We start from the raw sequence: 16646 nt of genomic DNA, 5'->3' as shown, positions 1-16646 counted from the left end.
ATTAATTTATTAGTCTATGTAAGAAGGTGAATTCTTTACCTGCAACAGCCATTAGTAGAGAAACAATATAAATATTCTTGCCAGGTACATCATGGTCTAACAGCACTCGAATTGCCATCATTGCCGCAGCTCCCGTTGCTACAGTGGCATCCATTAATATCACTCGATAATCTCTAATATCCTTGGGAAGCCTTAAATAATATAACTGTTAGAAAAAAATTAATAACCAATTTTTTTAGCGCAAACTCAATATCAGCCTTATTTGTTTACTTTAAATTGGATTATTTAACCAGAATTTAGCATTAAAGATAATTAGATAATTACAAACATTCAAGGCCCTGATTGGAAGCCCACCTAGGTAGGAATCAAAACTGACGTCTGGGTTTGGGAGGCAAGGCTACCTGGGCCAGCATATGAAACAATATTATATAATGCAACACTAAAAAGTTCATAGTTGATCCAGCAACTAAAATAGTTGTACCAACCTCTGGCTCGCCTGTTGTGAAATTCGTTTGGATAAGAATTTTCCCAATTCTGATGTCTTTGCATACATCGCATACTGCTTGCTCCATAGTTTCCCCTGCCCTCATGATAGACACTCCACAAATTTTGTCCATTGTGCTCCTTTTCCCCATATATGGCACATTCTGTGGCGTGTCAACAGTGACACTCTACATGGAAAATAATCCACAATTAGTGGTATAAAAAACACGGATTCTTTGGGTGAACTTAAAAATACATTCTCCAAGTTTACATTTTTTTCATTAATGGCAGTCTACCCTTTAAGGCAGGTTTTGGATCAACACAAGACTGACCATGGCTTTGTCTAATAATATATAACTGGACAACCCAAACTACAATACACCCTTCTTCAATTCTGCATTTTACTATCCAATTTTATTGATTCAAAATTTCCAGTCTCTAACTTTTTATTTTGTTTATTCAATCTCTAAATAGTGGATAGGAACAAAACAAAGGCAAAAGCCAAAATTATTCTCTCTTTCCGTTCCGTTTTTTTTTATCCACGAGGCCAGTTCAAATTTTTGATGAAAAATATACCCTTATACCTCATATTGAAAATTAAAGAAATCTGTTCATCTCATATTGGGCCTCATAAGAAAAAACACATCAGCTTTCTAGAATAGCAAAGCAATAATTATGTTATATAAAACACTAATTAAGATTTGGCTTGAATATGAAGCTATTGTATGGGCTTCCTAAGCAAATAAAATCATAAAAATCTATAACCCCTTTAAATTCTTTCCTATGGGAAATTTGATAAATGGCATCCAATGTACAAAACTTACATATTAAAGAGCCTATTATACTTTTATGGACTTATAGTACTCTATGTATGAAGAAAGGGCATGGGTTGTAAGTTATAATTATTATTGTCAATAATATACCAATTATGGTAGCTTTTTGACAAAACACAACCATCATCCAACCTTAAAATAAGCCCCTCTTCAATTCTGAATACTTAATTCCTTCTACCCCTCATTCCATCTACCATGCCCATCCTATTCCTGCTCCTTCCTAACTTGCCCAACATTCTCCCTTCTATCACAGCCTTGTACATCCCACTGCCAATCAATATCCTCTGCATCTGCCGTTCCTACATCCGCGGGATATCTCCTAACAATCTCCCTTTAAAAAGCCTCTAATCTAAATCTATCATCCTGCTTTAGAAACCATGTTTCCACAACATACAAAACTAAGCTACATATCATGGTTTTGTCAAGCCTTTTCTTAACATCCTCACTCAACATCACTGTCAATTTCCTTCTTCTTGTGAAATCTTCTGTGTCTAATACAATTCTTCCTCTTATGTCCTAACTGCTTGGACATTTTGGTCCAAAACCCTTCGGAGATGCATGAACTTTCACCTGCTCTAGTTTTTGCCCTCCCATTAAGCTTAGCTTTTCTCTCTCTCTCAAAAATTCATAACCTTTGTTTTATTCACATTTATACTCATTCTTTACCTATCACACACACTTTTCAAGGCACTCAGCAGAGTTTGGACCCCTTAGCTGTCTAAAGCTTGATCCTCCGCAAACCTGACTGATTTTATGAATTCCCCACCCACTTTCATTCCTATCTCCAGTTTTACCCAAACCTTTTTTTACCATTTCCTCCACATATATGTTGAACAAAACAGGTGATAATGGACCCCTGTCTCACACCTTTTTCTAACACTGCCCATCTGAAATCACCATCCACCACTCATAACTGGGCAGTCTGTGACATGATTACCAGTAAGTCTCCAATCCCTCCCTCCAATTTATTCCTATTTTACTTCTATACATTGAATAATTCTACCCAGTTCACTGTATTAAATGCCTTTTTTAAATCTATGAAGCAGAAATATAAATCCAGATTGTATTCTATGTTACTCGATATTAGTGACCTCACTAATTCTCTATTAGTGACCTCACTAATTCTCTATTAGTGACCTCACTATTCAGCAAAATATTTGAGAAGAAATTCTACGTAAGGTTAATCTTGCCAAGAGGTTTCCAATCTCCTTTCACCTTCTCAGCATGGTTAAGGGAACATAAATCTACATCTACTGCTAACTATCAGTTAATAACCGAGACTTTAATGGCTCTAGAAAAAATGGAAGTTGCTGTAATATTTTCCGATTTCTTGATAGCTTTCAATTGTGTTGACTACCAATTACTCCTCAAGAAACTCCATAGGATGGGTATTCGTGCCATACCTAATGCTTGGATTAAATCCTACATATTTGATGGAATACAACACGCGGTTATTTCTAAAAATGGTGCATCTTTTGTTTTCCCAAGTAAGGTCCTTAATCGAGGTGTTCCTCAAGGCTCTGTTCTTGGGCTTGTCTTGTTTCTTTCTAATATAAATGACCTTGTAGATAGTTTTCAAAACATAAACGGTGCTGCCCCCTTGTTATTTGCTGATGACACCAACATTATCCTTGTATTACATACTTTTGATGAATTGATAGTTAAGTGTAAACAGGTTAGTCACACCTTACTTTCCTAGTGTCATAATAATTTCCTTGATTTGAATATAGAAAAGTCTCACCTAATATACTTAGCAAATAAAAATAAAGCAAGCAAAAAACTTTCTATTGAAGTTGATGGGGAGGTGATCCCACAGGTACGAAATACCAAATTTTTGGGTTTCCACATCAATTCTCAGATCTCTTGGGATGAACACATAAGTAATTTAACCAGTAGGATAAGCTCAGCCTGCTATTTAAAAAAGTCCATTAGATCCACTGATTCAGTAGCTGTTCTCTGTGCACTATACTATGGAGAATTTTATTGTCACATAGCCTATCGTATCCTTTACTTCATCATCTAAGGCCTTGGTCCTTTTCAGGGTCCAAAAAAGAGCCATTCGGCTCAGAGTTTTGCTAAACACAATGCCCCTTGCCGTCCAGTTTAAAAAATTGGATGTATTGCTAGTACCATGTATTTATATTTTTTACGTAGTGGTATGTGCAAAAAATCTGAGTACGTGAACAATTGTGATATCCATAAATATTCTACTCGGCAGAATGAGCAGCTGTATGTTTTATATGTACGTACAAAAAATGCAGGTGCTGGCCCAAATTTTATGGGCCTTCAACTTTATAATAAACTCCCAGCTGAGATTGAGGCCCATAAAAGTGTGGCTGCATATAAAGTCAATCTAGTAAGGTTCTTAAAATTAAAAATGTTTTATTCAATTGCTGAATTTCTTCATAATGCTTGATATGTATGTGTCTTGTATCCATGTATGTATTTTGTCACTTTCCTCTGACGTGTCTTATATCAAGTGTAACAGTTGTACCTACTTGTTCGCTGGAAAAATAAAATGTATTATTATTATTGTTACTACTGCAATACCATCATAAGTGCCTCATCCCAACCTGAATCCAAATTGATCATACCCTAAGTGCGGTGGAATCTCATAATACGAGCATCATACATTCTGTAATGTTTCTCATAAAGTGAAACACTCCTATTTAAAACAATTGGATGATTATGGATTGAATGTAGAATTGGATGCTACACTTCACAATTACTAAATTGTGATGAGAGTCCACATCCTCTCCTGGGAAACTGGGTGAATTGATCATGCAATTCCCTCATCTTCGCCTAACTATAATATGTCCAACTGATACCTTCCTGTATTCCCGGCATTATCCACGCATACCTCCACTTTTCTTGGAGTCCAAACCAAGTGCTGGTGATGATTAACCCTTCTCCTGCAGAGCTTTATTCCTTTCTCCCCATAGTCAATCTTTAACCGCTACCTTATTCCTTTACCCTACCAGGAGCAATTAACACTGCTCCTACCGGGACAGACAGCTCTTTAGGTCATTACAATGCGTAAGCCCTTCCACCATGTCAAGATTTTAGTCCACGAGGAGGGATAAGTTCTTATAGGAAATAATATATTTTGGAAAAAAAAATGTAATCCTCCATATATTAAATTTTATGCACTACAAATTAAACAAAATCTAAAATGTACTACAATCAAAGGTTCAAACAAAATTTCTTCATTCAATTTATCAGAAACAAATATTACTGAAACTCATCACTTTTATGAATACAATACTGTAAGTCAACATTTAGATTTTCAAAATGAAGCTATGGTAATTTGCAAGGTTTATGTATGATAAAAAATTACTGATTTGTATACTCGTATACATTTTTATAATTTTGTTTTGATGCTATTATTGAATTTGAAAGCATTATGCAATTGAGCAAAAATAGTGCTAATTGTACACATGAATGAAATTATTTCATATACAAAACTTTTTCAGTTTGTTAGCTTTTTGGGAGAACATCAAATAAATCAAATGAATAAATATGAAACCATTTGTGAAAATTTAATTATTTAATTGCACTGTTGGCCATTACATTAAAAAATACTTGTAACCAATGGTTCCCTATGATGGAAACTAAGAAACCACATGTAGGGTATTCTTGTAAACATTACATTTAAGTCTTTTGAGAAAATTCTTAAAATTGACAATTCTTGAAAAGTCCAATTTTCCTTGATTCATGTACCATAAGAAGAATATATAAACATGTAACATAAACAAACATGTAACATAAAGAGAATAAATAAATGATGGATGAGGGAATGGAATGTAAAATTCTAACTGGAATGATAATGAAATAGTACCAGAACTGTTAAAAAATGCCTTAGCAAGGAAAAGGTAGGAGGCAATAGTAAAAAGGTATACCAAATGCTGTAAATGAAACAATAAGAATTCTTAATTGAAAAAGGCTGATGAGGTCATGGATTACATAGGAGACAATCATGAAGATGACCACAAAAAAGCATTGGAAAAATATAAATACAGAATAAGGTGGAAGTAAGTACACAGTATACAAAATATAATCAACTAAGACAAAATAAACATGGAAGAAGCAGTGAGCAATTATGGAGTTTATCAAAAATAAATGAAAGGGGTGTGCTGTAAAATAAGGGCACTGTCTTGACGTACAAAAGGAAAATCTATGCACACTTTCAGAAATACAATGTGAAAACCAATAGTAAGTCCAGAAAATATTCAGGAGAACTGGAAAGAATACATTAAGGATATATATGAGTATGCTTGAGATATTAGGTCAGCAGTTTAGTCATAGACAATACAGCATACATGATGACAGCTCACACCCAGGCATACTTGATTGAGGGAAAGGAAAAGCATTAAAAAAAATTAAAAGCAAATGCTTAGATAGACAGCATCCCCATGTGACTTTTTATTGACTAATTCATGTATTTATGAAGGATGAATATGGCTGGACTTTGGCAGAGCAATATTGAATCCCATCCCAAAAAATGGAACAGCAGCCTATGTGAGGACTGGGTTTGATTATGCATTAAGCAAGGGTAGTCCTTTGCAACATCAACAAAAGGGATGAGGTCAAGAGTAATTATAGTCTGCTTCTATCCCCTGAAAAATTTTCATCGATTATTTATCAGTTATCTGATCAATTATTGGTTTGTTGTCAATTATTTAACATAGGCTACATAGCACGGTCGTGAAGTAGGTAAAAACCTAAGGCATCTACACATGCCAATACACAGTAAGACAATTAATTGCATTTACACCTACTACTTGTAAGAATTAAGATGCCAAAATCAAGTAGTAGAAATTTTGCTGTAGCACTCATATCTCTGTAAGATTTTGAGAGGGGATCATTCAGCCAAGTGACAATTATAGGGAAGTTTAGGTAGTTTATTTCCTTCCAACCAGAGTGGTGGGGGCTGGGCAGAATGGTTGAGCCTGGATGACAATATTAGTAGAGGATCTATTGAGATTTCCTTCCAGAAAAAGGAATAATCTTCAAGAAACTGAGATCTTAAGTGGAAAAAAAGAACGCACTGTCTGTCCATCAGCTCATTAAAACACCAAAATTCACTTTTCATTCCTTTGTAGAGAGGCTGGTAAATTTATCTGGACATATATTCAAATGTAATGAAATAGCCTCTTTGGAAAAAAAAAGTCTAAAATGTCTCAAATCTGACCATCATGACTTAAGATCTCAAGAACCTAGCAGTCGATTGCAAAGTGGCCCTCCATGGAGATGAACTTGGCAAAAAACAACTTGTCTTTCAAAGTTTTGTAACATTCCTAGGATCAAAACGATTTATGGATCAATGTCCATTAAATGAATACCTTGAAGTCAATCAAGCGCACAATATTTTCTGAAGATCTAGTTATTCAGAAGGCTGACAAAAGACACTCCATTGTTATCCTGAAAAGGAATATCTTTAACAAAAAACGTGAAGAAATTATAATAAACAACAGAATCAAAGAGTTAACCAGGACCTAAGAATACATTTTGAAAAGAACTTTTAAGTGTTTATTAATTCCTGCCAAACAGTTTTCACCTCTGAGAGAAGCCACTGTTATCTCAAATGAACCCTTTAGTGCCACGGTTCTTCAGCCTCCAAAATCTGCATAAACCAATATTCTGATCATGGTTTCAAGTGTGTCAGCACACCCCATCCATCAAGGTTACATATTAAATGCAATTCATGTATGTGCACCCAATGATGACCCTACCTGTTGAACCTAGGTCGCCTGAATAAATTTTCATTAGGAAATAAAGTGTATTATTCGAGTCATCAAAAGGATGACAAAAAAGGGGAACTGATGATTGCACAGAAAAGATGTCAAAACTTTAAAATAAAGCATATTGCTGAGCTCTTACAAATTAGGTTTGAACAGATTAGTGACACTAAGGATTTAGGATTAGAAAAGAATGAGCATAACAGGCCAGGATAGAAAGGAAAATATAAAAGTGATATAGAATATAAGAGTGTAGAAAGACAGGTAGTTAGTGCTAGAAATTAAAATAGAAAAGTGTATGGAAGAGCAAGTGAAGTGCAGTGCAGGAAGAATGTAAGGGAGGTATTAAAATGAGTCATTTCCTAATCTCTAAGAAAGGAGTAGGAGCAGTTTTGCAGCTTTAGGATGGAGGATGGGGAGGAAAGGTCTTGAATGAAGAAAAACGTAAAGAAAAGGACAAAGGAAACATTCAAGAGTAGCAGATGTAGAAGGCAATTTTAGAAGAGGAATGTTTGCAAGTGGTGGAGGTACTTGGGAAGTAAGAGAGACATCAACTCTAAGGAACTGAGAATGTGAATGAAGAAAAGGAGAATTTTTATCAAGCATGATGTAAGTGGACAAGAATTTGTAATACTTTTTCAGTACTAAAACAAATAATGTATTAGGAGCAAGCTATCCAAAACTTAAAAAATTAAGCAACAAAAATACAGGCAAAAAATTAATGTTCTCTAAACATGAAGAAAATTTAAAATTCAGAGGACTCACTACCCGACTTTGCAAAGTCATTTACAAGGGAATAGTGGTCATTACACTCCTAGCAACTGCATGAATACATCATGGCTTACCTTGAATGGAAAAAGAGAAAGTGTGAATTCTATCACCAGCCTCATCAGTCTCTTGGAATAAAATATGAACTCATCTCGAGGAGTGTCCTTGTTCCGGATAAAAGTATGCAGGCCTTGTATTTGTGGGGTAGAGGGTAGTTTGAAGAGTGACTGAGGCAAATTCTTTTTGGTGTACGAATTGACTAAATTCTCCCGAAGTTTCAGTCCTCTCTGAAAAACAAAAGCAAAATAATAAAATTGAAGACTTGATAAGTATAAGAAAATACGTGAGAATTCCTTTTTTCTTTTATATGCTAATACAAACTGAAAATGTTAAAATTGTGAATTTATTGCAAATTAATTCATTATTTTCAATTTCATTAGGCTCCAAGGAACCTCTAAAAAAATCTCAAATCATGGTGTTAAACACACAAAATATCTGGATAAAATATTTTCATGGTATGCAATATACAAGTAACACACTAGGGTTGAAAGAAACATATCTTGGTTGAGGGTACTTCATGTAGTTTCAGCTTTAAACTACTACAACTACAGAACTGCATTCAACCAAACTACATACTATGCTCCTTGTAAATAACATATTGAAAGGCTGACATGATTATCAGTCCCTGTCGATTATGCCAAACTATGAGAACTTCAAAACACTGGTGAGTGCTGTCAGGTTTTCTATTTAAGCATGCTTAACACCATATTATAACCTTGAAATCAGAGCATTCACACTTACCTCTTGTAGTCTTGTGTGTACATGCTGTACAATCAGCTCAATTGCAACAGAATTTTCTCCACCACGAGGGACAATGATGTCAGCATGAACCATGGACGGAGCTATGTAGTAATCAAATGATGGTTTCACATGTGTGCAGTATTGCTTCAGTACCCCGGATAGATCACGTCCTCTCTTTGTAATATCTCTTCTAAGACGACGTGCCAGTCGAATGTCAGAATCAGTATCAACAAATATTTTCATATCCAACATCTAGCGATGGCATTGACAAGAAGGCAGAACAAAAAAAGACTATTATTCACAAATACAAACATGCACAAATAATAACTGTACTATTTTATTTATGTCACTAAAGAAAAATACCATTTTCCTAGAATTTGAGTAACAGTCTCCTGGCAGTGAAAAGGAGGATAATATGGGATAAGGAAAGGTAATACAATAAAAGAAGTCCCTAAAAATTAGAGCAACAGTTTTTTATGACATTAAATGCAGAACTCTGATTATATTTGGTAGTTGATTAATTCAACTAAAAATGTTCATGATTTAAGCAATATAAAACTATATCACTGTGAATTTATCAATGCAATGCATCATTACCATGAATTTAATGCAAATTTCTTATACATTATCCTTCTTTATACTACTGAACATTTGGTCATCTATCAGTATCATCCAGATTGATCCACACATTATGGACCATCACATGAATGCTACACTTTTTTTTTACCTTATTTTTGCCACACTCATAGGGTCACCACTCAAATTCCAAGTCCAGACTTCCTCTAGATAAACATGCCATTTGATTTACCCCTTAAGTCTGGAATCGCAATTAGGTGCATCTAGTGAATCAACCCTCACAATTGGATGCCACTAGCATTACTGCAGTCAGTCCTACCATAGTTTAAGTTTTCGCCAGCACTAGCAATAGCCTCTTCTATAACATGAACTAGTCCATAACTGAAAAGTACATTGCCCTTATAAGAAATTACCAATTCACACACCACATCCCAAATCCCAAAAACAATTTGCCTCTTTTCCTGATATTATCCCACATTTTTTAATGAATTGAGTAATTCCCAAAAGTTTATGAACATTTCCACTACTGGAAGGGCAACAATTTTTGAAAAGTTTTAAATCTTTCATTTTGTTTTGACTGACCTGAGCACAATGTTAAAAAAAAAAGAAATGGCTAACAATTTTCCGGTTATAAATGCCATGCAGAAAGATATACATGAAGACCTTTGAAGATCTAATGTAACGTTACTTCCAAAGGAATAAATCATTCTTAAATCTCCTAGTTACTTTACATGGTCATCGGAAATCTTTGCCGAATTACATGAAATGCACATCTGTTGCAAAATATGAAATGAAATCCTCAACTTCAGGTAAATAGGATTATTTTTCCATCAGGTTGTTTCTCTATTATTTGATACTATAACAGATAAAATAAAATTATTTACATGATATAATAATTAAAACTTAGTCAATTTTACCACTTCATTTTCAAATGAACCCCCGATAGTTTCAACAACTTGTGTAATTCTCAAAGTAACTATGTTGAAGGTTGCACTCTGTGCCCGTGCTCCTCTTATTAAATCGCCTCGAGAATGACACAGATTGCAAAATCATGGGGTATAATTTTTAATGTTCCGAATAAAAATATAAATTCTTTTTCTAATATACTGGATATAAAAAATATTCTGAAAAAGATATAGCATCTAAACTAATTTATTTATGATTTCGAACTTATTTTACCTTTTTTTACATTTTATACAGTAAAACAATGTAAACCATGCTTGTCTGTGTTCGGGCTTGCCGTGCCAAATTACGTGTCTAGCAGGGTGTTATGTCCGGGGGGGGGAGTGGGGAGGTCCCTGGTGGGGTGGGATAGGAATAATCACCGGGCCGCAACCCGCTCGGCGCCGGCCTCGGCATCCACGAGCCGGTGAACTACCACGCCCATGAATGCGTCGAAATACAGCAATGTGAATGAAATTTCCGCCCCATAGGAACACCAAAACTATTTATTCGCCCTCAGAGCAGCTGTTCCACCCTGCAAAACTCGTATCTTGTTCCAGCTGCAATTTGACCCCGCCTATGGTGAGTCGTTCGGGCACCACAGTGAAAAAGTTGTCTCGCCTAAATAGATAATTTCTAGAGTACCAGTTCAAATGTTTCGCCATTTTCGTAAAATATGCACCACCCAAGAAAACGATCTACAAAGACTTTTCGGATTAAATTTATAAGTTCCCCAAGCTTTCTTACACCAAGACGAATAAGTCAACTATGATATACTCATCCGGTCCCCTCATTCTGATATGCATCAATGGCGTACGTAGTAGGGTACGCAGCAAGATTACCCTTATTTCATTACACTTTAACATACAATGACAGAGAAAGTCTGCAAACTGTGGGTTGCTATCACATATACTATATAGTGTTCGCATGGTTTCTGATGTAATTGATATCCCTAAAAATGATGTATCGACTTGTGACCGAAAAAAATGGCATGAGAAAGGTGTGCGCGAAGTTGGTGCTGCGATTGTAATCGGACGAGCAAAAGGAAACTCGCATGCGGATCTAACAAGAGCTTCTTGACCATGTGAGGATCCAAATTTTTAAGACAATGCCCCACCAGACTTCTTCCTCTTCCCCCGCCTCAAATCCGCGCTGAAAGGAAGTCACCACGGTTCGATGGAGGCGTTTCAACAGGCTGTCACGAGGGAGTTAAGCAGCATTCCGGGCGCCGCCTTCTAGAAGATTTACGAGGCGTGGAAAACCCGCTGGCAGCAGTGTATGGACGCACAAGAGTGCTACATCAAAGATTTTTGAGTGAATGTATCAATTTTGACATTTCTTTTAAGCAACTCGGTCCTACTGCTTTTGGAACAGACCTTTTATACCGGGAGAATATCCGGATTGCCTTAAATACACTAGTCTTTATAGTAGAGGCTTAAGGAAAATGTCGAGACCTGAACCCATTAAGACTCTTAGGGCTGGATTGGCATTAAGGTTAGGATTGATTTTTATGGTAAGATGGGAGGGTGAAGAGGAACCTGACGTCATTAACACTGACCTGCTCTTTACAAAAGGTGGCAAGGGGTCTAAATTCTAACTTACCATCCGACGAAAGGAGTATTGGGGCGCTCAAATAGATATTGAGATGTCCCTGAGAATGTTGTACTGATGAGAATGATGCTGAGAATGTAGTACTTCCTTCTACCTAATTCTGTTTACATTCTTCAACAAAAAGTATCGCGAATTTTCAATTTTCGCGTCTTACATATATTTGATTTCCGATTTTTTGTGGCGTTATGTTGGTATTTATGTCTCTCACTTATGCCTAACATTTCGGCCATTTTGAATGTTCAGTTAATTGTTGACAGCTGTTTTGCTTGGTCGTGTTTTAGCTTGTCTTCGATTTTTGCCTGTTCCAAAAAATGGATGAAAGAATCTGCATCAAATTTTGTGTGAAAAACGAAATAAAGTGCGCGGACGAATTGCCAACTTGACTGGCATATGGAGGAGCGACCGAACCAACGTTTATCGGCGGTACAAAATGTTCTCAGAGAGCCGAGAAGATGTGAACGACGAAGAGCGTGCCGGACGCCCGAGCACGTCAACGACAGACGAAAAAATTGATGAAATAGTATTGGCCATCGAAGGAGGAGATGAACAAGATCACAATAGATGATTTTTTGAAGTGCTTCAAGGATTGGAAAAAACGTTGGCACAAGTGAATAACATCAATTGGGGATTATTTGAAGGGGAAATAATAGATATTCGTGAATAAATAAATAATTTTTGAAAAAACACATAAGTCGCGATACTTTTTGAACAGACCTCGTATTCCCATCATTCTTCTACTGTACCCATCACACTGCAGGAGTAGTTTTATGGAAGGCGACCGACAGCTAAGGTCACTTGCGCCATTAGGGATGGATAGGAATGGAGGAAGGGTTGAGAGAAATCCGGCGTCGGCATTTGCCTTATCGAGAGACGAAAGGCGCCAAGGGGTCCGCAGTTTAACGTCCCATCCGACGGGCGGCGTACTAATTCAAAGTGCCCTCCACAAACACCTCAAGTAGGTACCGGGATACCACTGAAAAATATCTACCGTCAGGAACTGTCCAGGATTCGAACCCGGGCCCTCTCGGAGAGAAGGCGGTACGATAGCCACCGCAACATCCCGATTCCCCCCCTCACGCTGTTGTCACTTTGATTTTTCTAATAACTCCTGGTACACTATTGATTTAGTTCCGGTTAATACCTCTACATTTCACTTCCTCAACCGTTGTCCCTGTTTAATCTTCTTGATTCTGACATTACACTTTATAAATACTAAATTATAACTAAATTTGCATCCACTTCGGGGAAAATGTGCAAATAAAGTAAGCTTTTCCTAAATCTTTGCCTAATCACAATGTGGTCCAACTGATATCTTTCTGAATCGCCGGGCATTTCCCATGCACATATAACTACGCCAATGAGGTGTTTGAACCAAGTGTTCGTTATGATTAAACCCTGTCTCCTAGAGAACTCTATTTCTGCATGGAGTCATTTCTTACTCCTAAAACATTTAACACTGTACCAGGGTACCTTGGCCTCTTTGCCATTTGGAATGTTCCTTGGCTTTGCCGATGCCTCCGACTCGATCAAAATCGATGCATGTTTTACTTTTTAATCAAGTTGCACGGAATATCCTCACGTAAAAAAGTTGGAAGAATTTTTAGAATGATTTCCAGGTTAAAAAGTCTTGTTATCCGAATAAATTATGGGTCATAAATTACATCAATCTCTTCTGTGGCTCTGATTTTTAACGACCTTTATGCTTCCACCAACTTAAATAGTCTATGGAATTGGTCACACCGAAGTAAGTTTCATACACTCCTTGGACAGGCACTTCAACACTACGTCAAGACTCAATTCCAGATAGAAAGACAATGCGTTAACTCAAGACTTAGCTCCAACGCCCACACCAAAACAGACAGATGGCGGAAAGAAAGAGTCGCAAATATTCAGTCGTTACACAAAATCAACTCCATTTTTTATATTTCCCGCTCTTCCACTAACAGAATTTACGTAATCGTTATGGATAAACAAATGACACAGTTTCAAATGCACAAGTACCTAAGTGCTCCGAAATTGAGCGAAAACTCTAAAATTTAGGAATTGCTCTCGCTATTGCTTATTCGAAGGAATTAAAATTCTTGTTTTTTTTCAACGTCCCATCCATTTCTGGAATCCCCATTTATACTCTCAAATAAGATCGAGCATTGCCCTCGTTTCACCATTACTGCCATTACCCATGACTTCTTTCACCATTTCAATGCTCTTCATCAATATGATTTTAAAATAATTTAACTTCAGCGCAAGGAATAGAACTTAGACAAACATAAATCAAACCCTAAAAAATTAGCATTACATAATATAATTATTAAACTTGCATGGAATACACGCAAATTTATTCAGAAACAATAATGGAGGTAATTACAATAAGCCCAGACTACAGATCACGACTGCATTTATTCAAGTAGCCGGTGACTATCTTTCAAGTTATCGGTGGTCGTAGTCAAATATAAACTACAGGCATATACAACTATAAACTGTAGGTTAGACTGGGACCGAGGCTAATCTAGGATAAAAATTTTCTCGTAATTTTAAACAGGTGATAATGGTTTTTGGGTTTTATATTCTGAAGACAGATTTTTGTAACAAGTAAAACACAGCGTCAATGCTAATCTAGACGCGCGGTTAATGCAAGACTCATTTTTTAATAGAAACTTAAAAGAATCCAAACAGACGCGGCTAGTCTTGCCTTCATCCCACGGTCCTATTAGGTTCGTTTTTACTAAGACGCACAGACTACTGGCACTAGCACATGCCCTGTGGATGCGTGGGTGAAGCGTCGCTCTCGCCATTGATGTGGAGTGGGGAGGGCGGCGAGGAAACATGATTGCATGACCTAACTCATGCTCAAGGCAAAACTTACAGCGACGGTTTAACTTCATTCAATGGAGTGGGCGCTGGCATTCGAGGGGGAAGGTGAGGGGAGTGTGTTTGCATCCACTGCCACTAAACGAATGCGCGCCACTGATTTTACTGCTGAGCATCCTGCCCCCAGCAGCTCCGACGGCTAGCGCAAGGGACTTTCACGCGCTTACTACGCTTCCGTGTCCATTGCCCTCGTGAAGGCAGCTGCGCCGAGCTGCGCGAGTGATTCAGTCCGACGAACTATCAAGGTGAGACCCGTTTCGAGTGCAACACAAAATACGCGCATCACGGAATGTTCAAACAAGAAATGATCGCACGCTACTTCGACTCACTATCCCATTTTCCACGTTCAAGTGTGAATTATCATTGCCGCTGATTTAAAGGAAATAGTTAATCGGAAGAGGGACGATAATAGTGGCGTGGTTACTCAATTTTCGTAACGGATCAAACATTACGCAACTCTTCTCTCGAAGGCAAAGGCGACACCGTTTAAGGTTTGCCCTTCCCAACGCAAGTGAAGCAGAATTAGATCAGGTTATTAAAGGAGTTAAGGTCATTTTTGGACCTTACTGACTTGACGTGCTTGAAATAACAAACACTTCTAAACTCCAAAGAGTGACCTCGGATACAACCATTACGGATGCAGCGGAATGGATTTGATTGAAGCTGCAACCCAAGGACGATGTGACTTCTATGCGAAGGCGACGAACGATGCAACGGAATAGCTATGGGGATCGTAATCTTAAAGCGAGTAATTGTTCGATCTCTTGCCCTTACGCTGGATTTTTCCCATCGACGTATCAAGTGCTATGCTACGCTACGCACATGAGATGCATTCCACACCACGGAGGGCGCCGAGGGTATTTAAACGAAGATTTCGACTTTTTCTGTTTAAATAAAGGCTGATAAGGTGGTAAGTATATAAATACCTCTTTTATCTAATCCCATTGGAGCTATATCGATGCAGTACGACGGTGTGAAACTGAATTAATACTAATATATTTTCCGTACCATTAACACCGCATACTGAGACTCGTACTCTTTTTTTATACACCAATTCATTACTTAAGAATTCAATGAGTTTTCACATCGAAAGTGAACCTAGAATATATATCACAGGGAAAGTCACAGGGAAAATTTGCCCGAACTAGCATTCGGGAGTGCGTTGGGTATTCGTCGTCATTCTTTATTCGTTAGCGTGAATGCATCGGACCGTTTCTTTGCACAGAGTTCCATAAGTGGGGGCCCCAAACATTTCAGTTACCACCACTAGTAGCTGATACACATTAAGCAAGACATTTTTCCGAGAACGGGAATCAAACGTATAGGATGCAGAGAAAAGTCCGAGAAACCTAGGAAGGCTATCTCTCTTTCTCACACGTAGGGGGAGCCAAGGCGGAGTCTCACTATTTCATGTTTTTTTTCTCCTGGTAAAGCGCTCGCCACGATAGGAGCTCCACGGGCTAACGGAGACGACCTCGAAACTAGTCTTCCTACCCTCGGGATAGGCGGCAGACATGCACTCGTTTCCTTTTTTGGGAGTCGCGGCCTTTATCGTCCCGTGAAAGGTTGGTCAGCGGCTCCCTAACTCCTTCCGGTGGTAATATAATATTTAACGAACGGGATTTCTGAACGTGCGCTGTGACTGATAGTCTTCATGTGCTAACACGAGAATGTTTCCATGAAAAACTTTTGACTAGAACAACACTACCGCTCACTTATTCATTCAGCTGTAACCTCTTACTAGGAACCTTTTTGGCCAATGAACAAAGTCTATTGGCCATAAACCTTTATTTTCTCCCAAACCGAAGATTTTCTAAAGCTGTCTACCATATAGGCCATTTGTCATTTTTGACAAGTTGGTTGCAAAAACAATATTAACTAACACTGGAGTTTACAAATGATTTTCAAACAAGCATTGTGATTACCGCAATACTGTATGATTACTGCACACGTGGGCATCATACTTTTTGTTGTTTTAGTTTATTACCATGAGCTCAGTTACTATGAAATACATATTTTCCACACT

At 37.5% G+C, this 16646-nt stretch overlaps 1 protein-coding gene across 2 annotated transcripts in view; it reads right to left on the bottom strand.

The window, feature by feature from the left end:
* Positions 1–16646, bottom strand: part of l(2)k01209 (lethal (2) k01209) — a 28410-nt gene that overhangs the window by 1419 nt on the left and 10345 nt on the right. For both annotated transcript variants that reach the window (XM_071595480.1, XM_071595479.1), the window contains exons 7-10: positions 8624–8875; positions 7900–8109; positions 486–671; positions 40–205 (exon numbers count right to left, since the gene is read on the bottom strand). In XM_071595480.1, coding sequence (XP_071451581.1) covers positions 40–205; positions 486–671; positions 7900–8109; positions 8624–8875 — 814 coding nt within the window. The remainder of the gene's footprint in view (positions 1–39; positions 206–485; positions 672–7899; positions 8110–8623; positions 8876–16646) is intronic.

Source organism: Hetaerina americana, unplaced genomic scaffold, assembly GCF_022747635.1.
Source record: "Hetaerina americana unplaced genomic scaffold, ioHetAmer1.1.p SCAF_7, whole genome shotgun sequence".
Classification (NCBI taxonomy): Eukaryota; Metazoa; Arthropoda; class Insecta; order Odonata; family Calopterygidae; genus Hetaerina; species Hetaerina americana.
The sequence above is the reverse complement of the archived record's forward strand: the minus strand, read 5'-3'. Positions and strand labels throughout refer to the sequence as shown.